This window comes from Lepus europaeus, chromosome 5 (assembly GCF_033115175.1).
Source record: "Lepus europaeus isolate LE1 chromosome 5, mLepTim1.pri, whole genome shotgun sequence".
NCBI classification, from domain to species: Eukaryota; Metazoa; Chordata; class Mammalia; order Lagomorpha; family Leporidae; genus Lepus; species Lepus europaeus.
In genome coordinates, this window is record NC_084831.1 from 110,232,622 (window position 1) to 110,260,487 (window position 27,866).

Below are 27,866 nucleotides of genomic sequence, written 5' to 3' on the forward strand. Positions count from 1 at the left end.
TGCCGCGGCGTGGGCGGGGCCGGCACGCAGGTTGCATATTTTAGGAAGTGAGGAGGCGGCGCGGGCTTGAGCTGCGGCGGGGTCTGGGGCGCGGAGCAGCGGCGGGAGGAGGCGGACACGTGGCAGCAGCAGCGGTAGCAGCCCCAGCAGCGGCGGCGGCGGCGGCGGCGTCGGCCCGAGCCGCCTGCCGCCCTCCCTCCCTCCCGCCCGGCGCAGCCCTAGCTCCCCGCGCTCGGCTCCCCCGGCCCCGCTCGCTCGCTCTTGGCCGGGAGCTGCTCTTTTCCTCTCCTCTCCGCTCCACCGCCACAGGACCCGGCGCCGGGCTCCGAGCACCGCCACCATGGGGAAGGGGGTGAGTGTCTGGCGAGCCCTGGCGGGAAGAGGAGGAAGTCGAGCGGGCGGGCGGGCGCGGGGCGGCTTGGCGGCGCGCTCGGCTTCAGAGACGACGCAGCCTGGAAATGGAGGGAGCGCGGGGCCGCGGGGCGGTGGGCTGCGGGCCGCGCGCCCAGGGCCCTCGGGGCGGCATCCCCGCGCCTGGCTGCCCTCGCTCCGCCCGCCCTCGCCGCCGTCTCGCCTTCCTTCTTCCCTCCGCCCTCCGTGCCCAAAGGAAAGGCGCGCTCCTCCCCTTCCCCTGGGGCGTTCCGCGGGCCCCCTCCCGGGCCGCTGCGGCCCGGCGCCGGCGGGGCAGCCTCGGGGTCGAGTCTCCTCCTGCCGGAGGCGCCGGGGCTTAGCCAGCTCCGCGCCGAGGCGGCCGCCCTCCCCCAAGGGGAAAAACTGGCTTCCCCTTACCGCGGAGCCGGTCGGGCGGGCTGGTGCCAGAACGGGTGTGTCCGCACCGCCCCAAGATGGCCTTTAAGGTATACTTTTGAGAGCGTTGGTGGCCGCTTTTCTCGGCAGGCGGCGCCCCTGGCCACTTGCGGTGGTCATCTCGCCGGCCTAAAGCCATTGGAAGGCCGAGAGGCTGCGCTGGCGAAGGGCTGGTCCGCGGGCGGTTGGGGGCACGCCTGGCCTGTTGCCAGCACCGCAGGCTCGGCTCGCCTGGGAGCCTCCCCGGAGGTGGCGGGGGGTCTGGGGGGCACAGGCGAGGGAGGGCCCAGGGGCGCGCGCTCCTGCGTTTTTGCCGCGCCAAGCCTTCGTTACCTTGGTCCCTGCAGAGGACCCCAAAGGGAGCCAAGGGTCGCTTGAGAAAAATGTCCCCCAAAGCAGCTCCGAAAGGGCTCATTCGGTTCGTGGAATAAAAAGCAACAGGGCAGGAGATACAGGTGGGAGAGAATCCTGCATTGTCTCCAGGGCTTAGCGCGTGCGGTGCGGACACTCACTGGGGCTTTGCAGGTCCTTAGGCGCCTGGGTGGGGACTTCGTGGAGAGGGTTAGGGGAGGGCGCATTCTTGGGGGACTCTAAATGGATTTTGAAGGAGGGAACTGAAAGGCCTTGGGCTGGTAGGGAAAACAGCCGAGTGGGAATGCACAGTGTGTAGGCTTTAAAGCCGTAAGGGCTGGCTCAGGTACAGCAGCATCCTACCCTGGAGCAGAGCACGGCCCCTCTGCTGCCCACCGGGAAGCTGGTGGATGGTGGCCTGTGCTTCAGCCACGCCTTCGCACTCCAGAGCACTCCTGCACTCCTCATTCCTAAGCAGGGGCGGACTGATGTTCAGGGCAGGTGGAGGCCATTGGTGTGTACCCAAGGCCTTAGGAAGGTGAGGTGACTCGCTCAAGGTCAAAAGCTTGGTCGGACTAGATGTGGCCGATTGCTGCTTGTGGTCTCCCGAGCTGGAACATGCACTTGATTCCTTCAGGTTGCCTTAGATGCAGAAGTCTGCAGTTAACCCTCAGGTGGACTGGGAGTGTTTGTGAATCTAAATTCAGAGGCTAGGCAGATGTTTGGGTAACTTAAGTCGTGCCCCTGTATCTTGATGTCTCTTAAAACTACCCAGGCACAGTAGTGGTGCCATGGTATCGCGGCTGAGTCGGCAGTGCAGGCTCGACCCCCACACCCTAGGAATCCTAGCAGAAGGCCTAGTGGTTGCTGAACAGGAGATGGAGGCTGCTTGTCTGGTGGGTTGTTCTGTGTTGAGGGTACTCTGACACATCCCACAGTAGAAGTGTGTGTGTGTGTTGTCCCCAATGACTTACTGTGACAGTCCAAGTGTTCAGAAATGCTGGGATTTTTCCACACGGGGATTAAAATGTGGGTGGGGTGGTGACTAAAGCCCTCCTGATAATTGGTTAACCAGGAAGCCTGTGCAGGCAGCTGATTTTTAAGGTCACTGTTAATTTCTTCACCTCTTCTCAGTACTGTTTGGGGCCTAGTTTTTGGTGACATTTCAGGTGTGTGTCTTTAAAAGATCTAGTTCCCAAGCATTTGCTACGAAAATGAAAGAACTGCTGCTGCATCATTCCTGGATGAAATGGGATTTGCGCCCCCCCCCCCCCCCTTTTTCTTACTGGGTTTTCTGCCAGAGACTTGGCTTAAATCCTCAGCTAGGTCTGCCACCCACAACTGTTTAGCTCACCACGGTGCACACCAGAACTGTTTAGAAATGCTAGAAACTTTCTGTTTTCTCTAGTTTATAAAAGATGGAGGGAGAGGGGTCCCAGCAGGTCTTCATTGTAGTTCTGGATTTGGTTTGATTATTAACTTAGTTACCTAGAAAAGAAAGCAGAGCTTCTGGGTAGTGACTGTTAGAGGGGCCTGGAAGAAAAGCTCCAGGTGAAGGTTGCCCAAGGGCCACACGTGTCAGCAGAAATGCTGGTTGTAGGGTAACGTTATCAAGTGCCCTTTTGGAGCTCAGCTTGGAAGGGTGACTAGATACCCTCTGGCCGCTGTAAAGCTAGTACTTTAGACTCAGCCCATTGTAAGGCAGAGTGGAAGGTTGCCCAGGCCTGGCCGCGGGGGCCAGAGTTCCCTGTCTCTTGGGTTCTTTCTGTACTCTCTCAGGAGGGTGTATCCCCTTTTGGTAACTTAGTGTTTGCTAACTTGTAGTGTTCTCTGCCAGTAAGTTTGTGACAGTGCAGTGACTCACCTGGGGGGTGGCAGAGTAGGAGGGGGGAGACCACATCATAAACCCAAGAAGGTGCAGGGAGCCCGCCCCCCCATGCCTCCCCACTGTCCGGAAGGTGTTCATCCAGGTCACAAACTCCTGGGACTGTTATTCCTAAACCACATTTAAAAATACAAAGCGAATGCAGCCTATGAAACACAATAGACTTGGCACTCATCCATGCGCCATCCCAGTAACCTTCTAGATCCATTGTGTTCTGGAAATTTTAGCAACAAATGAACAGATCCAGTGACTTTCTCTTCAAAGAAGGCTATGGTCTTTTAAATATATCTACATTGAAGAATAAAAGAGAGTGGAAAGCTATAAGTAACACAGCTCTGAGAGATCTTGCCTGGGAAAGTAAGCCAAGTAGTCTCTTCACTTAGAAGCAGGTTTTTTTTTAAAAGGCCCTGTAGCTCTCTCACGTGGCCCGGGGGCAGGACATTCACCCTGAGGATCAAGTGCGGTAATCTATGTTCTGTTTATAGAGGGAGTGCAGTGGCAGCCTGAGTTGTAGCTTTTGTTAGTGCTTACCAAGTAATGGGAGCAGAGACAAGATCAGATCTCTATAAACTAGATTTGCTGTTTTCCTTTCCCCCTGTGAACTTGTTAAGGATTGGAAATAAAGGGAGATACTAGGAATTGCTCTTCAAAGGAAGGTCAGTTGGAAGCATCTATTGACATTCAAGAGAGCTTTTAACTTTGCTCAGCGAGCAGGGCTCCAACTTAATAGCATCTGCAGAGTTTTCTTGGACTTTTCGAGTAAGGGATTTTCTCTCGTGGTTGCTGATTGTATTTACTTTTTTTTTTTTTTTTTTAATCTTGCAAAGTAAAATGGGCTTTTCAGCCTTACGTGCTAGGAGGGAGCCTGGCCATTTGTGCTGAGCTGCCTTCCTCATAGCTGCCCAGGGCCGTCCGCCAGCCCACGGGCCAGGAGCAGAAATGCGAGTGTCAGATCAGATGGGCTCACAAGTAATCGGACTGGCTGGGTTTGGACAGCAGAACACACCGGGCAGAATGTTTGCCCAGCCCTGCCAGATCTGGCCGGTTCTGGGTGATGCTGAACGGCCGTGTCCGGTTAAGCGATAGCGCGGAGTGGAGAGAACTTTAAGATCCACCAGCTCCGTTTCAGACCCCACGCCAGTGAACTTTCTCACAATTGCTGAGAGCAGAGAGTGTGTGAGAGGAAGTGTGTTCTTTGGCTGGCGCTGGAGGGAGACGGGGCTGTGTGTGACGCAGCTCCTGAGCCGTGCTGAGGTCCCCGGTAGCGGGCCTCCCGATCACTTGACACTGATGCCACCAATGTAGGGGTGGCCGATTCTGCCCTGAGAAGACAGACTTCCCCTTCGCGTCCTCCACTTTCTCTCTGTTTTGGTTTCAGTTGGGTCCTGAGCCCGGGATTTGGGGGCAGTAAGCGGCCTTCTCTGGCTCCTTTGTGGCTCTACAATGCAGTGCGTTTGGATGTGATCTCTTTATCTGGTTTCATTCAAACTCTGTTTAGTAACAGCTATGAGATACTCCCTCTTGCTAATCTGAAAAGTTGATTTCATGGTGGCTTATGCTTTGTCTTTGGAACTGCTAATCGGGGTAAGATTTTGTGGATCCAGGGGCTTGGTATCAGTCACTGGGAGGTCAGCGCCCTGAGGCACTTTGGGTCCTGCTCTGTGCTGTTCCCCTCCTCTGCCTGGCATCCCTTGTGCTTCAGGGGACACCCTGTGAATTGACTGGGTCCCCTGGGTCCCCTCGGATCAACTTGTGACAGTTGCTCACCGCAGTAGCACAGTGTAGCACAGAGAAAGCCCCGACTCATAACCCCAGTGTCTAAAGGAGAGCACCCCATTTTTGTGTACTGGTTTATTTTTATACCAACAGAGACGAGGTACATTGTTTTAAGAGGAAGTAAATCTAAAGAGCATTGATTCTTTACACATCTTGGAAATTATTTTTTGAATGATCATGGATGTATGCTTGACTATTGGAGGTAAGAGGGCTAGCAGGTTCATTGGGAATTGTGTGTGCGTGTGTGTGCACGCATGTTTTTGAAAGGCAGAGTTACAGAGAAAGAGGGCAGAGAGAGAGATCTTCCATCTGCAGATTCACTCCCTAAATGACCACAGCGGTCAGTGCCGGGCCTGGCTGAATCCAGGAGCTTCATCCAGGTCTCATGTGTGGGTGGCAGGTGCCCAAGTACTTGGGCCATCTTCTGATGCCTTCTCAGGCCCATTAGCAGGGAACTGAATCTGAAGTGGGGCAGCCCCAGGACTCAAAGCAGCATCCATGCGGATGCCAGCACTGCAGGCAGCGGCTTAACCCGCTAGGCCACAAAGATGGCACAGGAATTCTTTACATGCAGGCGGACAGGCAGGAAGGTTAAATCCTGTTCACACTGGAATGCAGGAACCTACGGGCTGCAGCCCTAGCTGTTCTCTTTGGCCCCTGCTGGCTGATGGGTTGCAGCCCAAGTGTGGAGACACTGAACTGGGCGCACATAGGGTCCTACTGCTTTGGCCTTGCTAGATTGTATTCTCTAGCCTGTCTGCTAGGTTGAAGGAGAGAAGGAATCTAACAACATGGCGGCCCCTCGTTGCGGTGAGTCTCCACCGGGGCTGGAGAGCGGCCCACAGCACTGGCGGTCTCTTGGCCCGCAGTTACGCCTTGCACGTAAACTAAACTACTGAAGTCATTTGGGAGCGAATGGAATGGAATGGACTGGGCTTGAGCCTCCTTGACTGCTATTTTTCTTCCATTTTAATTGACAAGATAAACTGAAGAAGTAGTGCAAAAGAGTTTTTCTTTGTAGGTTTAGCGGGTTTTGGAAGTCAGTGTGAAATGTCAGCCTCTGTCGCAGAGTGTCCCTGCACGCACAGTGTGTTTGATGGTGACTTAACAGCAGCCTGACCAGGACAGCTTGGAAGCCCCCTGCTGCTTTTACATAAGGGGAGTGGCCAGACTAGGCTTGCTTCTAGGCAACCAGCAGGATCAGGGTCCAGCCCCCAGCTTCTCTGCCAGGCAGGATTTGCTAAAACCTCTTGGCCACCTTTGAAATGGGTTGCATTTGGGGCAATTAACTTTTCCCTTTCGTTTCCGGGTTTTGAAAGCTGCAAGCCTCAGATGTTTTAGTTTCAGGTTTGATGGCAGTTTCTTGACTAATCTGACTATCAAATTGCCTTCTCTGGGTTCTTTGATAGTTAGGCCAAGTGTCACTCTCAGTTTAGGGTCCAGGAAGCTTAGGCTACTGTCTAGGGTCACGTAGCTGGGATGTAGCAGCCCTATATGACTGCAGGCGGAAGTCAGCGTACCAGCCACAGAGCTGTCTGAGGCAAGTGGGAGGCTTGGGCTTCTAAGTACCCTCTAGCCTTTCCCAGGAGGAAGACCCCTGAGCTTCCTGCACTGGCCACAGGGCACTGTTCCGATACGCTGGAGACTGCCCGAGACATCCTAAGGTGCAGTGGAGAATGGCCCAAGGGCTGCCTAACGTGGGGATGGTGTTGGGGGCAGCTGCAGCTGGTGCAGGCCTCAGGCTGTCTATCCGCGGGCCAGATGCGTCTTTCCTGAAACTATTAACTCTACTGTTTTTGTGTGATGCCTGCTTCTCCGTACCCGCTATCTCTGACCTACCCCCCCCCCCCCACCTTTGAATTTCTGCTCTTTGGCCCTGACGGGTCCTGGGGATGCCTGCCTCATTGGGAGCATGGAGGAGGCGTTTCTGAAACAGTGGGTAATGTTACAGCCTTGATGCCTCGGATGCCCCAGATCAGATACCGGCAGAATGTGAAGTGGATCCGAGCGGATGGGGGCGCTGAGAAGCCCAGGGTGTGGTAATGACACTGCCTCCCACTGTGTCACATTGGGCACAGTGGACTTCCCAGTTCCTAAATTAGAATGGGGGGCGGAGGGAGCAGCCAGCTTGCTTCATTGCACAAGTGGCCCTTGTGAGAATGCTGTAACCTGTGGAGCGTTGTGCTGGCTTTTCTTGGAGACATCCCGAGGGGCCCCATCGCCAGGCCGCTGGTGGCTGTGGGGTAACTCAGGCCCACTCCTATGTGGGCGTCAGCCAAGACCGCCCAGTTCTCTCAAGATCGGAAGATGTAGGGGTCGGGTGCCCGGTGCCCAAGGTCGCTGGGACTGAGCGAGGAAACACAACATTGATCATTCTCCTCGCCACAACTTTTTGTTTTTCCCAAATACTTTTATAAAGAAAATGTTGTTTTACTCATTTTGGCCTTGTTTGACCCAGCACATGCACACGCTTACACACACACACATGGTCTTTTCAGCTTGGAGGCCGCAGCCATTGAGACCTCTGGGCACCTCAGTGATCTGTGGATCCTGCCAGGACAAGCTCTCATTAAACTATTGCTTTGCTGTGGGGAAGAACAGAACTGGGTAAGCTGTCTGGTTCCTCTGGACAGAGATTGCCTAGCAAAAACAAAGAATTAAAATGTTGAAGAACAAGCAGTGTCACGTGTTAGTACTTTCCATGTCGCTTTCACAAACGGCCTCATTTAGAGCCGTACCTTCTGCAGCCCGGGGTCGATGAAGAGGGGGAGTATTATTGGGAAATTTACCACGGATAGCTGTGAAGCTGCAGGCAAGACGCTTGTTTTGTAAATGGGGATAACGGTTTGGAACACGTCCAAGGCCTGGCTGCTCCAATAAAGCTCTCTGTCTCTCTCTCTCTTGGGGAGTGGAAAATATTGGAAGTCTGGAAATGATCGAAGTGTGGGAACGGTGAGCCTGGGAGCCGCTTTAACTCTGCTTTTTGTCTATTTAAATGTTTGGGGATGACACTCAGCCATTTATGGAGAATTAGTCGGCTGTATTTTACTAATCGGTGCAAGCTGGCCGCGTCATTCACAGGGTCCGCCTGTCCCTCTTTCCAGGGTGCCTGAGCGGTGTCTTCCAGTGGGGTGCTCCCCCATGAAATGTGTGAGGTACAGCTGTAGACAGCGGCTCTTCTTGGGGAGAAACTCTTGCCTCTGCCTTTGGTTTTGTTTGTTGGCTGGCAGCGTGCGCCTTATTTTTTTCATTTTAATTCTGGCACAAGAGCGGTCCTCCGGCACTCACAAATGCGGTCGCCGCGCGCTGGGAGGACGCTGGCTATCTTTAGACCTGCCTCAGCCCTAACAGACAAGCCAGAGACTCAGGTGCCCCTCGGAGGAGGTTCCCCTTCTGGTGACACGCCACACGCGCTGGCCGCGGGGCTGAGCCACGCCAGGAGTATTTCAGGTCCTAGCGAATAGGGTGCTTCCTTGCAACTGTGTTGGAAACAGGCACTTTCCTCCTTTGATTCCAGCACAGTAAGCTTAGGGTCTGGGCACGTGAGTACCTAGTTGCTGCTGTAGTAGCTGGTAGGCGACTTCTCCAAGTTGGAAACCAGCAGAGGACCCAGAGTCACTGGGGCCGCACCACAGGTCATGCGTTTAGAAAAGATTGCGCATGTGTCCCCTGTGAAGCCGCACGTGTGGCAGGTGGCCTGTGAGGAGCGGTGGGGGGTGTGGGATGAGGGGCCTCCCCTGCTCTGGGCCGGGCTTTGGAGCACTGAGTTCAGGCTTTGTAGATAAGCTCTAGCCCTTCTAGCAGGGTGGGGGAGTGGAACAATCTAAATTTAAACTGGAGATCAACATTTTCTCTCAAAATCGTTCCAGTTTTGAAGAGCCGTGGGTGGATCCTGTGAGTTATGTGACAGTGCACACGCTTTTCCTACATCCTGCTTATGTCAAAACATTTCCAGTGGCTTTCACTTTGGGGGTTTTACTTGGCTGCAGAATGGGGTGGGGACTCCGTTTGTGTCTCTGGAAGAGTCTTGGGGACTTGAAGGGAGTGAGGTTCCTCTTCAATTGTTTTTTCAGTAAGAGGAGATGAAAAGGCTGGTGTTCTCTTGTGAGCACCAAAGCTGTTTATATTTGATATTTAATGTCCTCTTGCAATCGGAAGAGCCCTGACGAAATATAAAAGCCAGTGCTTAGATGTGCGATAGCATTAACCACCTCAGGGACGCCGCGTGCGGTTGGCACGGCGACCTGCCCCAGGATGCCCAGCTGGGGAGAGGCGGGGCCAGGACTGTAACTCTGGCCTTTGTGACTTGGAGTGCAGACTCATGGGTACCGTGCTGTCCTCCAAGTGAATAATGGGAAGAAGACCGCTTCGTGGCGGTGGGGAAGGGGCTGCAGCATGGGGATTCCGACGGCCCCCTCCCCACCCACCCCAAATGGAAGTGACTGGCAGGCTTTGGAGTGGTGGTGGTGTGGAACAGACCGTGGCAGGGTGAGCACGTGGCTCTGGTGACGGAGCGTGTGGTAGGAGCTCAGCATCTCCCTGGATGCTCTTCCTGATGACGGGCCATGCTTAAAACCGCCAAGATCCTCTGCTCCGCATCTCTGGTCGCTACTCACAACCACGCCTTTCCCATATTCCCCTGCAGGTTGGACGTGATAAATATGAACCTGCAGCCGTCTCTGAACATGGCGACAAAAAGGGCAAAAAGGCCAAGAAGGAGAGGGACATGGATGAACTGAAGAAAGAAGTTTCTATGGTAGGTACCAGCGGGAAGGTTGAATTTGACTCTATGCCTGTCCCAACCCTCTCACCCCAGCCCGTCAGTGAGACAGCTGCTTTATTATAAGAGTGTAGTATTTGTCCCAGCTCTCACCCCATGGTACAGATCAAGGCTGAGAATGTTTTGAAAGTTGTTTGACGGTTGATGAAATAATTGGATCACTCTGGCATAAACCGGAGTCCACAGCAGGACCCAGGGCTGCTGTCCCGGCTCTTGGCTTCTCTCTGCATCTTGCAGGCCACCAGGCAGTCCAGGCTCCTCCAGCTCTGGAAGCACCCGCACACTTAACCCACCTCTGAGCTTCCTGGTCACCAGGGAAGGCCAGGGAGGGTCTCAGCAGTTCTGAGAGCTGCTGGGTTTGGCGGAAGTGACACAGCCGTCCGTCACGCAAGGATCTGTCAGCCCACAGCCACGAGCTTGCTGAGCCATTGCGATGCTCACTTGTGCCCTAAAGCAAGATGCATGTCTCACGGGCCCAGAGAGAGGAACGAGTGGTGTGGGTGCTTTCTCAGCCTTCGTGATACGGCTGCATTTCAGCCTTTGTTTGTTTCTGTTCTCTCCCAGGATGACCACAAACTAAGCCTTGATGAGCTGCATCGGAAATACGGGACAGACCTGAGCCGAGTACGTCCTCCTCTGCATCCCAGTTTTCCCTGCGGATTTCCCGCTGTGCCGGTGGCAGCCATGATCTGTGGCTCTGCTGTGTGACACGCACAGGGCTTGGCCGCTCCCATGCTCCCATCTTGTCTTCCCGAGCCTTTCTGAGAGAGGTTGTTTTTCCTATATCCCGGTAGGTGAGAACCAGTTAAGAGGGAGCAGCAGGTTTTGCAGTTGGCTTCAATGAAGCCGTGCTCATCCCCAGACCTCCTGATCACAGATCTCCCCTTTGTTTTTCCTCCTGTGTTATGCTGAATCGGCAATTCCAATTTTGAACTTTTCCCAGCAAGCTCACTGCACTGTATCAGAACCTTGGCAGTCCCATCGGTGACTTGAAACTTTGGTACAAAACCTGTCGATCAGATATGTGCTGGGGGTTTTGATAGCGAGCTTGCTGCAAACATTATAAAAGTGAGTCGTCTAGGGGGTGGAGTTTATTTTTAGACAGTCACTAAGAAGAGTCTGAGGAATGGCTTAGATGCCCAGCTAGTAAGCAGCCATTGTTCAGGAGGTGGTGGGTTGGAGTGCCGGCTCGGGTACCCCTGGAACCGTGCACTGGGAGCTGCTCCGCCCGCCGTTCCTGGTGAGCTCTCGGCACGTCACCTGTGTCCTCTCATGGAGGGGCTTGGGAAGTGTATGCCCCGTGACCCAGGTCAGCCACTCAGCTGTAAAATGGGGCTGATAACACCTGGAGAGGGGTGTCATGGAAGAAGCAGGTTGACGGAGGGACAGCACTGGATTCCGCGCCTGGCACACGGTCGTGTCCGGGTTTGTTACGGTTATGTTAACTCTGCCGAGGGCTGAGCTGCAGGCAGAGGGGGAGCTGAGAGAATTCTCTGCTTTCTGTCTGACCTCCTCGCCTTCATTTCTGCTCTCCCCACACTCCCTAGCTAGCTCCAGTATTAGAAGGAACACAATCACAAAATATATACATAAACACTTTTAGGCAAAAATACATTTTTTTTTAATTATTTGGTACTTAGGTAGTACAGAAAGAATCATATTTCCCCCTCTTTACAGGAGCCAGATCTGTGCCTGAGTTTCAGGGCCGGTTAGGAAACAGCAGGGTTTCAGCATAGCGGGATTTTTCCCACAGACACTTTGCAGTTGACAGGTGAACCGGGGGTTGGCTAACATAGGCGTGGGTACCAACCCTTTCCTGCTCACCAGTGTTTTAATTGCTACCCAAAGAATAAAGTCCTATACTTAAAACTTGGCTGCTGGCCCAATGGGAGGTTGGATTCCTACAGAACTTTTTTTCTCTTCTCATGTCTGTAGAGGGTTTTTCCCAACCTCCCTGACAAAAATCAATACACAGGAAATGCAAAGCTCTTCATTTACAAAACTGAAATCAGTCGGTTAATAGGCTTTTTGTTGTTGATTAAAAATACAATTTGGCACGAATCCCCTGATCTGAAACCTGGGGGGAAAAAAAATACGCGGCTGGATTCAAATTTGTCCGTGGATGAATTCAGGAAGAGTTTTGATGTGGGTGTCACCATCACAGGCCGGGTGTTGCTGGCACTCTGGCTTGGGAAATTGTTCTCCCCTGAGTCGGGTGTCCCAGCTGTCCAGCAAGGGCTCCACTGGCGTGTGCTGGTCACACTGTCTAATTTACGTCCCCTCTGCCTCTCAGGGCTTGACAACTGCTCGAGCTGCTGAGATCCTGGCCCGAGACGGCCCCAACGCCCTCACTCCCCCTCCCACCACTCCTGAATGGGTGAAGTTCTGTCGGCAGCTGTTCGGGGGCTTCTCCATGCTGCTGTGGATCGGAGCGATTCTCTGTTTCCTGGCTTACGGCATCCTAGCTGCTACAGAAGAGGATTTTGACAACGATAATGTGAGTTCCTCAGTTCCACGCGGGGCTTAGTCGGCACCCCTGGGGCATCCTCCTGGCCATTTGCTGGCCACTTATTTTCCTTCAACATTAGTTTCTTCGGGGTTTTTAACATTGCACTGCAGACCTGTCTGCCCTGCACACAGTGGGTGCACCTGCAGGCCGGACGTGCCCAGGTGGCTTTGCCCAGCCCCTGGCCCAGGACTGGCTGCCCCACCAGGGAGGGCAGAACGCAGCGTGCATTGTCAAACCTCAAGGGCTTGGTAGCCGTTCTCCAGACAGGTGCAAGTTGTTTGGAAAACATCTTATTTTTTAATCGAGTAGGGGAAGTGAATTCATCTAGTGCAGGGGCTGGGGACATCCAGCCCGTGGGCCATCTGAGGACCGGGCAGTCCCTTGTCTGGCCTTGCCAAGGCAGCTGTAGGAGGGACTCAAAACTCGGTAAGTCCATAGTTTTAAAGTTGATCATGTTGTGTGGCCCTAGAGCATTGTTATAAATACCCACATGGCCCTTGGCAGTAAAAAGGTTCGCCACCCCTGATCAAGAGCATGTTCAAAAAAGTTAACAAGTTTAGTGGCCAAATGTCTGGGGGATTGAGTTCATCTCTGAACCCCCCACCACACACACACACGGGCCCTAGAAAGATCCCCGTGAAGATGGCTTCTGATGCCTTGATCGCTCATTAGACGTCTGCTTTGATTCAGTCAAAAATTCACTGGATGTTCCCCGTTCTTCTTGAGAGCCGGCCAGCCTGAACTTTGCGTTTTCTCTCGCAGCTGTACCTTGGCGTGGTGCTGGCCGCTGTTGTGATCATCACTGGCTGCTTCTCCTATTATCAAGAAGCGAAAAGCTCAAAGATCATGGAGTCTTTCAAAAACATGGTCCCTCAGGTACCTGGAGTTTGTCCTGCCCCCACGGGGTGGCCTCAGGGGTCAGCCAGTGTGCCGTGCCATTAGCACACTGAGGCGGATCTCAGGGAGCTCGAGCCACCTCCTGGAACGTGTGTGGATCAAGTTAGTAATTCAGATGAGTGGTGTTACAGATCATTTGTCACCAAATGGCTTTCTTGTTAGGGCGCCATCCTCTCCTTGTTGGTATCTTTTTTTTTTTTATGATCTAACATTGTAAACTTTTTTTTTTTTTTTTTTTTTTTGCCTTCCAAAGCAAGCCCTGGTGATTCGAAATGGTGAGAAGATGAGCATAAATGCGGAGGATGTGGTGGTCGGGGACCTGGTGGAAGTGAAGGGGGGAGACCGCATCCCCGCTGACCTCAGAATCATATCGGCGAACGGCTGCAAGGTAGCCTTGGGGCGGGTGCGGCAGAGGCACGCAGCAGCCTGTGGTGAGGCCCCTGGATTCTCACAGCACCTGTTGTTCTCTCCTCTAGGTGGATAACTCCTCACTCACTGGTGAATCAGAACCCCAGACCAGGTCTCCGGATTTTACAAATGAAAACCCGCTGGAGACGAGGAACATCGCCTTCTTTTCCACCAACTGTGTTGAAGGTACTGTTTGTCCGGCGTGGCCTGGTGTTCCCCCTGGGCATCACAGTGGCAGCTGGAAACCTCCTCTGGCTCCTTTCCTGACAGCCCCAGCAAGCACAGGGCAGAGGGGGTTCACCTGCCGGCAGGGAGACCTGGGAAGCCTTGTGGCTGCCTTTGCTCTTCCCTGCGCTGAACTAGGGTGGATCCCGAAGCCGCTGTCCTACCACTGGATAAACATCTCTGCCAAAGTGTGCGTGGTTTAAAACAAACACATACACGCCCAGAGAGCTGGCCCTGAGACACGTGTGGTTGTATCTGGTTTTTTAAACCGTGCTGTGTAACTGCAGATCTGTGGCTGCTGTCTGGGTAACTGCATGTTGGTACAGCGCCTTCTCCCGTTCTGTTTTTAAGGCACTGCACGTGGCATCGTTATATACACTGGGGACCGCACGGTGATGGGAAGAATCGCCACGCTTGCTTCTGGGCTAGAAGGGGGCCAGACACCCATTGCTGCCGAAATTGAACATTTTATCCACATCATCACGGGTGTGGCTGTGTTCCTGGGTGTGTCTTTCTTCATCCTTTCTCTGATCCTCGAATACACCTGGCTTGAAGCTGTCATCTTCCTCATCGGCATCATCGTAGCCAACGTGCCAGAAGGTCTGCTGGCCACCGTCACGGTAAGAGGCGTGGGGACGGCGGCCGCTGTCGCTCAGATCAGCGTGCATAAGTGTGAGCCTCTTCTACTGCCATATTCTTGGGCACATCACATGGTTATGCTCTGATAGTGAGAAAACCTCACATGTGGTCACCTAGAAACCTAAAAGCATGCATTGTGTTCTTCTCACATAATGCAGAACTGTTTAATAAAGAAAGGAGAATTTGGGGGTTCATGGGGGAAGTTGAGTGTGTGCTGAGTCCTGGCTATTACTGTTTCTCCTGCTGGGCTGTCACACACCTCTGGGAAGGAGTGGCTCCACAGTCATGTCGCCGTTGCTACTACTTCATAAGCAGATTGGAGAGATTGCATCCTGGACACCTCTGTGCCTAACCATGATAGGCTGTAGAGGAGTGCCGATAGGATCCCAAGCTAGTTCAATGATCTTGTCTTTTTTTTTTCTAAGGTGTGTCTGACGCTTACTGCAAAACGCATGGCAAGGAAAAATTGCTTGGTGAAGAACTTGGAAGCCGTGGAGACCTTGGGGTCCACATCCACCATCTGCTCAGATAAGACTGGAACTCTGACTCAGAATCGGATGACAGTGGCCCACATGTGGTTTGACAATCAGATCCACGAAGCTGACACGACAGAGAACCAGAGTGGTAAGGCTGCCTCACGTTTTAGCCATGTGCACCTTACTGCTGCTGCTGTAAGATTTTAATTTATTTGAAAGCTACAGAAAGAGGAGAGACAGAGAGAGGAAGAGATAGAGAAATCTTCCATCTGTTGGTTCACTCCCCTTAAATGGCCTCAATGGCCAGGGCTGCGCCCATGCAAAGCCAGGAGCCAGGAGCTTCTTCTAGGTCTCCTACATGGGTGCAGGGGCCCAAGTGCTTGAGCCATCTTCTGCTTTCCCAGGTGCATTAGCAGGGAGCTGGATCAGAAGAGGAGCAGCTGGGGCTTGAACTAGCACCCATGTGGGATGCTGATTTCACAGACACTCGCTTTAATTGCTGGGCACTTTTTTTTTTTTTAATCACATTCATTTTTCTTAAGCTTATGGTAGTTTTTTAATTTTTTTTTTTTAATTTCTGTCATTTGGTGAGGAGTCAAGGCTATGGGTTTTAGATCTTTTTTGCTTGTCAATAGAAAACTTAATTTGCCTCACAAACATGACTGAAAAATGCCTAAAGCCTGCTTAGTTTCACTGACTGGCAGGTGAGATGCAGCATTTCCGATATGCAGGAGTCTTCGGCAGGGGAACTGAGAACGTGTCTTCTTGCCTCCATCAGGTGTCTCATTCGACAAAACGTCAGCCACCTGGCTCGCCTTGTCCAGAATCGCAGGGCTCTGTAACAGGGCGGTGTTTCAGGCCAACCAGGAAAACCTACCTATTCTTAAGGTATGCTCAGGACTTGCCCTGGTAGCCATTAGATTGCCTTCCGGGGGAGGATGTCCCGGGCACTGGCTGCTGTCCGAGTGCTCTGTTTAAACAGCATGTGGCCTGTGGAACCTACGCAGTGGCTGTGTGGTGGGCCCTGAATCACTCACAGTACCCGTGGTCTGTACAGGCGGGGAGGTAGAGTGGAAATGCCACAGGGGCGGGGCAGGCAGTATGTCCTGCCGTCAGCCGGCTTCCCTGTTCTGAGTGTATATGCTCTCGCCTAAGTTAGCGAACAGTGAGGACTCCTTCAGTAAGCCGGCCGTGGTGTTTGCTGTAAGCCGTCTATTTTCTTAAAATAGCTGCTTCTGTTACTTGTTCTCTGCTTGTGAACTTAAGCCGAAACCCAGGCGCAGCCCCGTGGCCTTCTCGGGCGGTTTGGGGTGACTGGGGTCTCACCGTGCTGCCCCCGTGAAGGCGCCGTCCCAGACACAGAGTCCTTTAGGAGGGCGAGGAGCTGCGAGGGGCTTCGTGGGCCCAGCGCAGCCTCCGTGAAGCAGCCATGGCTATTCTGGGTATAAACCTGGTGGCCCAAAGAGACGGAGGCTGTGCATAGCGGAGGTGGCTTCTGGGTAAAGGTGGAGTTTTGTGTTTTTGTTTTTTTTTTTTTTTTTTGACAGGCAGAGTGGATAGTGAGAGAAAGAGAGAGACAGAGAGAAAGGTCTTCCTTTTTGCCGTTGGTTCACCCTCCAATGGCCGCTGCAGCCGGCGCATTGCACTGATCCGAAGCCAGGAGCCAGGTGCTTCTCCTGGTCTCCCATGCGGGTGCAGGGCCCAAGCACTTGGGCCATCCTCCACTGCCTTCCCGGGCCATAGCAGAGAGCTGGCCTGGAAGAGGGGCAACCAGGATAGAATCCAGCGCCCCAACCGGGACTAGAACCCGGTGTGCTGGTGCCGCAAGGTGGAGGATTAGCCTGTTAAGCCACGGTGCCGGCAAAGGTGGAGTTCTTTAAAGGAGGTACTCCTGACGTGCCGCTGATAGTGATTTGAGGGCAGCGTTGTCTATCTGCGTGGATGTTTTCCAGGCCCTGAGCGTCGGGACTCAGGAGTAGCAAACCTTCAGTGATCCAGAAGCCCCAGAGAGCCAGCAGCCGATGTAATCCCAGTATTTCAGGAGTTGGCCATGTCTGATTTCTACTTTGGGGCTTTTTAACCAAACCTGGCTACCTTTGTTCTGCTCTCCTTGTGAGCATTCACGTGCTCATCGGCACACCCAGCCTTGCTTGTCAGGGTTCTAAAGCGTTTGCCGTGTGAAAGTTCCGTGCAACTGGAAGTGTGTTTACTGTGTCACTCAGGCTTAGCAGGCTGAATGTCAGTGTGGGTAGCTCCAGTGTAGACTTTAACTAAGATGCTAGCTGATGATGTTGCTGCTGGGATTAATGATAGCTTTCGCTTTGCATCCTTTGGGCCCAGTTAATTCGGGCACATGAGCTGTGTTGAGAATACAAAGTCCTCTGTTTTGCCCTGGACACAGTTTGCTCCCAGTCCTGAGACCCTAAGGCATTTTCTTCTTAATTCCAGGGCAATGAAGTGTGCTATGTTTGCTTTCACACTCGGTATTTTCAGACTCATAACCAGAAATAGGTAGTTGGGGTTATTGTTGGTTTTAAGACTTTTTTTCCCAAGAGGCCAGAGGAAGGTAAAAATAAATTGAGGTGGGTTGAAGGTGTGGCAGGCTTCTCCAGGGGCAGGTGGCATCTTCCCGCACCCTTTCACCAGAGGCTGCCTTGGGGTGGGGAAAGAGCAGTTGGTGGGCTTCTGTCCCTCCCAGCAGCACCGCTTCCTCTCTCCTTGGGCGCTGTTGGATGCCTGTGGAGCTTTCCTGTCGTTGACGGCTGCCGTGTGTCTGTCCGCAGCGGGCCGTTGCAGGGGATGCCTCCGAGTCGGCACTCCTGAAGTGCATCGAGCTGTGCTGCGGTTCCGTGAAGGAGATGAGGGAGAGATACACCAAAATCGTCGAGATCCCCTTCAACTCCACCAACAAGTACCAGGTCTGGGGGACTCAGGGCTCGCGTGGGGCTGCGGGGGCACAAGCCAGGAGAAGAAGCAGTCTCCTCTCCTGCCTGCTGGAGTTCCGCAGGGTTTAACTTTACATTTGACCCTTGACTTGGATATGGAAAATCTTAATTTATTTGAATATCAGTAGCTGGCATAAATGAACGCTCTTCCAGACCATTGTTTGGGCCAGATCGGAATTTTTACTTAGGATCCGGTGTGGGGGGTGTATTTGGGGGGAGGGGCTAGGAGTGTGGGCGTGACGATCATTGTGTATGCAAGTTTCTTTTTTTTTAAAGATTTATTTATTTATTTGAAAGGCAGAGAGACAGAGGCAGGGAGAGAGAGGTCTTCCATCCACTGGCTCACTTCCCCAAATGGCTGCAACAGCCAGAACTGGGCTTATCCAAAGCCAGGAGCCAGGAGCTTCTTCCAGGTCTCTCACACGGGTGCAAGGGCCCAAGGACTTGGGCCATCTTCTACTGCTTTCTCAGGCCTTAGCAGAGAGCTAGATCAGAAATGGAGCAGCCAGGACTGGAACTGGCACCCATATGGGATGCCGGCACTGCAGGTGGCGGCTTTACCTGCTGCACCACAGCGCCAGCCCCTAAAATTTGCTGGAGGGAGGTTTTCTTTTTTTTTTTTTGACAGGCAGAGTGGATAGTGAGAGAGAGAGACAGAGAGAAAGGTCTTCCTTTTTGCCGTTGGTTCACCCTCCAGTGGCCGCTGCGGCCGGCGCATCTCGCTGATCCGAAGCCAGGAGCCAGGTGCTTCTCCTGGTCTCCCTTGCGGGTGCAGAGCCCAAGCACTTGGGCCATCCTCCACTGCCTTCCTGGGCCATAGCAGAGAGCTGGCTTGGAAGAGGGGCAACCGGGATAGAGTCCGGCGCCCCAACTGGGACTAGAACCCGGTGTGCCAGCGCCGCAAGGCGGAGGATTAGCCTGTTAAGCCATGGCGCCGGCCTAGGAGGGAGGTTTTCTATGAGGACATGGGTCAGGAACTTATGTATACAGCATGAGGATGCCCGTTGACTCTGCAGTGGCCAAGGTGTGCTGCTGTCATTCAGAGTTCAGAAGGAAAGAATAATAGAGTTAACTTGGTTTGGTTTGGTTTGGTTTTGAAAAACAAACAGTTCTAAACAGTAAGTGGAGCTTTGTTTTCCTCCCTGGACTGCTGTGTTCGGCCATCTAACGTGTGCATCTGAATCGCCTTTCCCAGCTGTCCATTCATAAGAACCTCAACGCCAATGAGCCACGGCACCTGCTGGTGATGAAGGGCGCTCCAGAAAGGATCCTGGACCGGTGCAGCTCTATCCTCCTGCACGGCAAGGAGCAGCCGCTGGACGAGGAGCTGAAGGACGCCTTTCAGAACGCCTACCTGGAGCTGGGGGGCCTCGGCGAGCGAGTGCTAGGTACGCAGACACACCTGCTGACGTGCCCACGGCCACCGTCTCAGGACACAGAAGGGACGTCTCCAGGATCTTGACTCTGGGCTTCATTGTGATCCTGGATGATAAACCTTGTGCTCAGAAGGTGTCTGCTCCCTACTCAGCCTCGGGGTGTCCAGTGTGGACCCTGCACACTGGTGCTTGGGGCTGTATTTCAATTAAGTGAACAAGTAAGCAGAGAAGTGGCCCTGGGGTAGCAGAAACAGGTAATTATAAGGTTTGCCAGACCTAAATACCCTATCATCAGGGAGTGGGTCTAAAGCCTTGGTATCAGTGCTGCCCATTCAGCCTTCTCCATGTTAAACAGTTCCCAGTTCTTTGAGGTTTGGTAATGGAACCTGACTCAGATGTTTGGTTCTTTTCTCGGACTCTGTATCATTCATGGATATGAAACAAAACACTCATTGATTGTAAAACTAGACTTTGGGGGCCAGCGTGCTGGGGCAGAGGTTTAAGCCTCTGCCTGAGGTGCTGACATCCCCTATGAGCGCCAGTTTGAGTCCCGGCTGCTCCACTTCTGATCCAGCTCCCAGTTAATCTGTGTGGGAAAGCAGCAACAGATGGATCCCTGCCACCCACATGGAAAACGTGGATGGAGTTCCAGGCTCTTGGCTTCCACCTGCCTCAGCCCGGGCTGCTGAGGCCATTTGGGGAGTGAACCAGTGGCATCCCGGAATGGGCAGATGTGGTGGGCAGCCGGCTGCTACCAGCCTTGTACCTCCTGCAGTGCAGACACGCTCACAGGCCCCTGCTCTCTCGCAGGATTCTGCCACCTTCTTCTGCCAGATGAACAATTCCCTGAAGGATTCCAGTTTGACACCGATGAAGTGAACTTCCCTGTCGATAACCTCTGCTTTATCGGGCTCATCTCCATGATTGACCCTCCACGGGCGGCTGTCCCTGATGCTGTGGGCAAGTGCCGAAGTGCTGGAATTAAGGTAGCACCGACTGGGGACACCTGCTCTTTTCTCCCCTGGAGGGTTAGCTTCTCTTCTCCAGAGCCTTGGTTGTACCGAGAGAAACCAAATAGTACTAAAATGTGGGTCTGAACAGCAGATGAGGGATTAGAGAAAACCCACGTTCTAAAAGAGGAAATGCAGGCAAAGGGAATAGAGCAAAGGGCTTGGAGTACACCTGGGACTGCTCCATTGCTGAGCTGGTACCCTGCGCGGCGATGGCGTGTCTGCTCGGTTCTCAGTTGAGCTGATGGTCCGTGGGTGTCTCGTGTGCTCTGACTTCTTTTTCGAGTAGCTGAATGTGACTCAGGTGTCCTGCCAGCTCCCTGTTGGATGTTGGTGTCCCCAGGCTTTCATACTCAGGAGTCATACTGCCCTGAAAGGCTTCATAGGAATCATTTCCCTACCGTTGCACTATTTCTTGGAGACTGTATTCTTCCCAGTATAATCACTGGATCAATAACAAGTTTGAATTCTTGTTACCTACTGCTCTCCTCCCCGCCCCTGCCTCAAATTGGGTCAATTTGAGAACGCTGACTAGTGATACATGGCCCCTCGGAGTCCCACTAGTGTCAGTCTTCCCTTTTTGCTGGTTTTAGAGTTTGAGTATTTTCATGTGGCTGTGTAAAAGGGGAAGTAGATAGGTTGTGCGCTCACGCACCGAGTCTGTGGCTGGACGTTTGAATGCGATGGTTGTGGTTTTGATGCGCTGATGTTGATCGGTTTTGTGCTTGCAGTCTTTGCCTTTGGATACTCCAAGCTGAATCATCCTGCCGCTCATTCCTGCCCACCAGCAGATAAGACTTTTTACACTGTCCTGTCTCCTACCGCAGGTCATCATGGTCACGGGAGACCATCCCATCACAGCCAAAGCCATCGCCAAAGGTGTGGGCATCATCTCTGAAGGCAATGAGACCGTAGAAGACATTGCTGCCCGCCTCAACATCCCAGTGAGCCAGGTGAACCCCAGGTAAGGCGGGGAGCCCGAGGCACAGCCTGCCATGGACGTGCAAGCAGTGGTAGTCTGAGATCTGTCCCCTGGTTCCGTACTGGTTTGCTTGCGGGCTTGTTCTGAGTAGGGAATGTGCCTGCGTTGCAGAGAGCAACTTTGCAGACCCTGGGGAGAGCTTCGTTCAGAACAGGTCATAGTGAGTGCCACCTGGAGGGTGTGCCGTGCCTGGAGGGCCTTTAAATAGATGTTTAAGGGCGTCTTATCCCCACCACGCGGAGTAGGGAGGCTGAGGCCTGGGGAGCTTCAAAGTGCAGAACTGGCCAACGCATGCAATGAATTGGGCAATTGCTTCCAATCTCATGCTACACTGAGCTCTGCTGCCTGTCACCCAGCACCTGTTCAGTTTCCATGTCGGTGCTAAAAATGAGGAAGGGACAATAGCCAAGGTAATGCAGGCCACAAAAGGGGGAGAAAATTGGTGATAGAGTAAAATAATAGCGACAGACTTTCTTTGTTTTTCTAAGATTTAGTGCCCCTCGCCCTGCTTTGGGGTCAGGAGGTGCGGCCTTGCACCAGCTCTGCCGCTTTCTAAATTGTGGTCATGTTCCTTCTGTGTGTCCTACCACGGCGGGGAGGGAAGACAAGGCGGCCACACAGCTGGCCGTGAGCCTTGCACGAGATCGTGGATGTGCAGATGCTGTGGCCTGAGAGGTGCTACACGGGGGGCGGCCTGTGGGACAAGGAGAGGTCCCTGCACCCTCGATCTGCTCGGAAAGCCTCCTGGGTTCCTCGTGTGGCGGTGGACGGGGCACTGGGGGCACGAGGGGTGACCTTGTGTCCGTGGCACTGGTTGCAGAGATGCCAAGGCGTGCGTCGTGCATGGCAGTGACCTGAAGGACATGACTTCCGAGCAGCTGGACGACATCCTGAAGTACCACACGGAGATCGTGTTCGCCAGGACCTCCCCGCAGCAGAAGCTCATCATCGTGGAAGGCTGCCAGCGGCAGGTCAGCAGCCGCCAGGGACACGGCACAGCGCGGACACCCAGCCAGTCCCACCCTGTGTGCATGGCCTGCAGGGCGGGGCTGCACGGTGACACAGCCCATGGCACAGCACAGCGGCGTGGGGCCTCATGTCCGTGGTGCAGATGGGAGTGGCCGCAGGCCCTAGACCCCCACCTTGAAAAGACTTGGGGGACATGCGTGTTGGGGAGGGAGGGATTTTCTCCAGGCCCGGCCACCCACGTTGTTGCGCTGAGCAGCCCTGGTTAATGTGGAGGCCAGGGTATGTGTCGTCCCTTCTCTGGTTGTCCGCCGGGGGCGGCCTGTCCCCGGCTGGTTTCCTACCAGCTCTGCTTTGCTGGCAGGGCGCTATCGTGGCTGTCACCGGCGATGGTGTCAATGACTCTCCGGCTCTGAAGAAGGCAGACATCGGCGTGGCCATGGGCATCGCGGGCTCCGACGTGTCCAAGCAAGCCGCGGACATGATCCTCCTGGACGACAACTTTGCCTCCATTGTGACCGGCGTGGAGGAAGGTGGGGCCCTGCCCGACAGCATCTGTCCCGTGCTTAGTGGACAGGCTTGCTTTCTGCTCTGCCTGCCTCTTAAAGCCGCACAGCGAAGAGAAAATGACTAATCCTGCTTCCCTAGGTCGTCTGATCTTTGATAACTTGAAGAAATCCATCGCCTACACCCTGACCAGTAACATTCCAGAGATCACCCCCTTCCTGATATTTATTATTGCGAACATTCCACTGCCGCTGGGGACTGTCACCATCCTGTGCATTGACCTGGGCACCGACATGGTGAGTGAGGTCCCCACGTCCACACCCCAGCATGAAGTGGTGAGGTCATTCTTGGGTAGCACCTATAAAATCTCCAGGGACAAAACACAGATCTTGAGGGCAGGCCTGAATCTATTAACAGCTTCTTCTAGTTTGAGCGTCCTTTTTTTTTTTTTTTTTTGACAGGCAAAGTTAGAGACAGAGAAAGAGAAAGGTCTTCCTTCCTTTGGTTCACCCCCTAAATGGCTGCTACGGCCGGCGCGCTGTGGCTGGCGCTGCACTGGTCCGAAGCCAGGAGCTAGGTGCTTCCTCCTGGTCTCCCATGTGGGTGCAGGGCCCAGGCACTTGGGCCATCCTCCACTGCCTTCCCGGGCCACAGCAGAGAGCTGGACTGGAAGAGGAGCAGCCAGGACAGAATCCGGTGCCCCAACCAGGACTAGAACCCAGGGTACCAGCGCCGCAGGCAGAGGATTAGCCAAGTGAGCTGCGGCGCTGGCCAAGCGTCCTTGTTTTTGATGCCTTGAAATCCCTTGTGCCTCTCGCCCAGGTTCCTGCCATCTCCCTGGCTTATGAGCAAGCTGAGAGTGACATCATGAAGAGGCAGCCCAGAAATCCCAAAACAGACAAGCTGGTGAATGAGCGGCTGATCAGCATGGCCTACGGACAGATTGGTGAGCCACGGCGCTGGGCGGGGACATGCCGGGTGGGGAGCTGGCGATGCCCGCATGTCCATTGGGATGGCATCTGCCCCACGCCCACGCTGGTTTCTAAGGTGACACGTCCAGGGTGACTTTCAGACCCAGGATGAGCCATCGCATAGGGTGAGAGACGACAGCGGTTTTGTTTTTTTGTTCTTTTGTTTTTGTTGTTTTTTCCGGAATTCTCTTCCGGGTGACGAGATCTTGCAGCCTGCCCAGTTCCTTTTTTCAGCCGAAACTGTAGTCCTTTAGATGACCAAGCAGCCCTGTAGCAGGGTTCAGCTCCTCCCCGAGAACCAAAGATGTCCCTCCCCTTAAGCCTCGCAGGCACCAGGCACCAGGCTGCAGAACTGGCCCAATGCTGTTCTCCCTGGGTCTGATGCGGAGGCCAAGTTAGGCTTGGCCATCTCTGCACAGCAGTGCCCGGGCCCCGACTCCTACGTCCTGCTTGGTTTCTGCTCTGCCAATGGAGCCTGGCCAGCCAGCACGCAGTCCCAGCAGTAGGCAGTCCACACGGCCTCCCTTTCAAATCCTTAGCCTGGTCTCTTTGAAGGGAAGCTGGTGGAGCCGCCGTGTGTACAGCTTGACTTCTGGGCTAATGGGCTGCGTCTTTGTGGGCACCTGGATGAACGAAGGAGAACAGATTCGTTCCCATGGCAGCTGGGGCAGAGACTCATTCTCCAGTTGCCGTCCTGACCTCCAGGAGGTCCTGATTTAGAGAGAGAGGAGGACCAGGCGTTGCCGCCCTAAGGAACCTGAGGTGGTGGTGTGGCTGGGCTGGTTACCATGGGGAAGGGGCGGGTCAGAAGTCCCACGGCGCCTAGCAGAATGGCAGCGTGTGGGGACTGCTCTCAAGAAGGGAAAGAAGTCATCATTTTCCAGAGAGCCATAAATAGAAACGTGGATTTCCCCTAGGGGCCGTGCCCTTACACATGCAGGGATCAAGTAGCAGAAGAGGGTGTTTTAGGAACAAGGCACGTTTGTCCATCTTTCAGCTTAAAAGTTGACTTAAAAAGTGGAGGGGGCCCTGAGATTGGCGTGCATCCCCGGGGTGGATGCTCCATCCCGTCACTCAGCCCAGGGAGGGCCAAGCAGCCTTCATCCGCCAGGAATGGCGATGACCGCTCCCCCAGGCCAGCACTCAAGGCATTCTTTCTAACTTCTTAGGTATGATCCAGGCCCTCGGGGGCTTCTTCACATACTTTGTGATTCTGGCTGAGAATGGTTTCCTCCCCTTCCACCTACTGGGCATCCGAGTGGACTGGGATGACCGCTGGATCAACGACGTGGAAGACAGCTACGGGCAGCAGTGGGTGAGTGAGCCCCTGGCAGCTGCAGCCGCCCTGCCGCCAGCTGTGCGGGCGAGGAACCGGGGCTCAGCTGGGTCTGCCTTCTGCATTCCAGACCTACGAGCAGAGGAAGATCGTGGAGTTCACCTGCCACACGGCCTTCTTCGTCAGTATCGTGGTGGTGCAGTGGGCTGACCTGGTCATCTGCAAGACCAGGAGGAATTCCGTCTTCCAGCAGGGCATGAAGTGAGTGGTGAAGCAGAGGCCGGGGCCTGGCTCAGAGCAGGGACTGGACAACTGAAACTCCGCAGAAGGCCCGGCATCGGGCACATGGGCACAAGTTCCTGGATTCTTTGTAGTTTTGGGTTTTTGGTTTTGTTTTGTGTCTTTTTTGTTTTTCATCTGACCTCTGAGTGCCTGAGTAGAAATGCGAAAGATGTTGATCTGCCATTTAACAGAGCATTAGAAAATGTTCTAATTTTTTTTTTCCTCTTTAGGAACAAGATCTTGATATTTGGCCTCTTTGAAGAGACAGCCCTGGCTGCCTTCCTCTCCTACTGCCCTGGAATGGGCGTTGCCCTTAGGATGTATCCCCTCAAGTAAGTGGGCCTCTCCACCACGTGCACTCTTGCCTAGTCTTCCCAGCATTTTGAGTGACATGGATGAGAATGCTTGTGACCTGGGAAGTAAGGAGTGTGTGACCTGTGAGTCAGCAAAGCCAGATGTGTATGCCGGTAGCCCAGGCTGAGGTCAGACAGGCTCCAGGGCCTCGGAGGTGCACGACAGTGAACCGCACTGAGCGCTCTGCCCTGGCCAGCCAAGAGCCCAGGCCCACATCCTGATCGGCTCTCCGAGTCGCTGTGTGCCCTACCGCAAGCCTGCCTCCTCTCTGGAGAGGTCTGCGGTTCCTGTGGCTTTATCATCCATCATCAGAGGAAGCAGGCCACCAGTCTTCCCCTAAACACAGCCAGTGACCGCACTCCTGACAGACCTGAATGTCCGCATGGGCAGCTTTGTGAGACCCTGGCTATGATTTGTAGTAAGTGGTCGAGGACAGGCAGCTGCCACACGGGACCCCTGCGAGAAAGCTTTTGGTTTGAAGCAGCCCCCTTGAATTCCCACTGCCCCCCATCCTCACTCAAACCCAGCTGGCCTGTTGCCAGCACCTGCTTCCGTTGATGCCATCCCCAGGGCAGTCAGACCCGCGGCCTCGTTCACTCGGTGCCGTGTGTGCATGGTGTGTGGTGCAGGTGAGACGACACCCAGTGTTGGTCTCGTGACTGTCCCAAGTTGTCAATCTTGTACCATCCAAGCCTGTGTTAGCTGAACCCCAATTCTCCTCTCTTCTGTCCGTGTATTTGGTAAGAAGTGTTCCCTTCCCAGCAGTGCCCCTGCTGTTGCCTCCCACCCCATCAATCCCATTAGTTCTTGGGGGCAGATGGCCTAGGAGCTTGTCTCCATGTACCCTTGCCCTCCTGACCCTAGACAGGTCTCTCCTTTGGTGTTTCCTGTCTGTCATCCCTGTTTCCCACCAGGCCGTAATATTTAAGGCAGGGCCACAGCATCCTTTTTGCCTTTGTTCACCCCTCACATTGCATGGAGCAGGTGTTGTGTAAAGTCATGTCCAAGTTCATGAAGGGGCGGCTGGAGAGGTCAGGGAGCCTTCTAAAAGGCGGGAATAGAAAATCATGCTAAAAGCGTAGTGCACTGGGACGTGTCCATCTTTTAGGGTCCTTCAATCTTTTTCTCTGCTGGGTTCTGCCCAGTTCTGGAAGGTGGTTTGGTTCCGTGGTGGCTAAGTGAGTGATGTAGTTGTGGAGGACACACAGGAAGAGGAGGGGAGGCTATCAGAGACAGCCGTGTTCACTACTTCCTGTGGGGATCTGGTAGTCCCTGCCGTGGAGCTGCCCGGGATCTGTCTCTAGGCTGGGGATGGTGGGGCGGCCTCCAGGCCCCATGAAAGCCTTTGTAATCTGTTAGGACTCAGCTTTTTCTAGGATCCAGAACACAGCTGGTTGTTCCAGACGCCACTGTCAGAGACCAGTTAGCGTGGCAGTTCTTTATCTTCCGACGCCAGGACACTAGACAGACGCGGTCAGAAGCGTCTCAAACACTTGAAAATGTCCAGTTGCTCTGGGATTGCCAATAAAGTGACTGCTGCCCCTGCCATAAACCGACTCTTAGGCAAACCAAACTGAGGTCGGCCAGGGCTTCCTTGGTGGAGCCCGAGGGCCGATGGCCAGCTCTGGGCCCTGGGGCATGCGGCAGCGGCCTGGCTGGAGGCAGTCTCCCGTTCTGTCACTGACTCGGCCATCAGCCCACGCTGTCCGGGTACGCCCTCCTTGTCGCTGTGGTGACATGCAGTCTCCCTATCTTCATTGGGTTGTGGGTGTGTGGGTACAGCTCGGTGCTGGTTCTGTTTGCAGGCCTACCTGGTGGTTCTGTGCCTTCCCCTACTCTCTCCTCATCTTCGTGTATGATGAGATCAGGAAGCTCATCATCAGGCGGCGCCCTGGAGGTAACGCGGGCGGTGGGGAGCGGGAGGGCCATGGCTCTGCGGGGTGGGGCCTTCGGCGCTCAGTCGGGTTGGCTGAGACCACCGGCACAGCTTCAGCCTCGGGCTGTGATTCCGACACGGGTGGTCCCCGCCGCTCTGCGGGAGCGGAGCCAGGAGGACCCTGGGGTGACCCGTTCTGTGTCCTTGCTTCCCGCAGGCTGGGTGGAGAAGGAAACCTACTACTAGTGCCCCCGTCCCGCACGCCGTGGAGCCTCACGCCACACCCTCTGCATCCGTCCCCCGCCCCCTTTGTGTACTCCAGCCTTGGGATTCGGAACTCTGCCCGGGTAGGAAAGCACCGGAGCATGTGGGGAGACGTCCTGGAATGAAGCATGTCGCTCTGGGGGGAGGGGGGAGGGCTGCCTGACAAACACCGTGTAGGGAATGACGACAGCGCGGAAGGTTTTTATGTGCCTTTTTGTTTTTGTAAAAAAGGAGAACCTGGAGAGACTGAGAGAATACATTTTATATCTGGATTTTTACAAATAAAGATGGCTATTATAATGGA

At 54.2% G+C, this 27,866-nt stretch overlaps 1 protein-coding gene across 1 annotated transcript; it reads left to right on the forward strand.

Annotated features, from left to right (window-relative positions):
* The first annotated feature begins 198 nt into the window (after window positions 1-198).
* Window positions 199-27,866, forward strand: ATP1A1 (ATPase Na+/K+ transporting subunit alpha 1). The gene is made up of 23 exons (XM_062192041.1): window positions 199-352; window positions 9,465-9,575; window positions 10,164-10,223; window positions 11,893-12,096; window positions 12,871-12,984; window positions 13,259-13,393; window positions 13,482-13,599; window positions 13,990-14,258; window positions 14,703-14,901; window positions 15,532-15,641; window positions 17,537-17,671; window positions 18,894-19,086; window positions 19,885-20,060; window positions 20,912-21,048; window positions 21,887-22,037; window positions 22,397-22,565; window positions 22,681-22,835; window positions 23,362-23,485; window positions 24,680-24,825; window positions 24,917-25,047; window positions 25,299-25,400; window positions 27,228-27,319; window positions 27,516-27,866. The coding sequence occupies exons 1-23, from the start codon at window positions 341-343 to the stop codon at window positions 27,542-27,544; spliced, it is 3,072 nt and encodes a 1,023-aa protein (XP_062048025.1). The 5' UTR covers window positions 199-340; the 3' UTR covers window positions 27,545-27,866.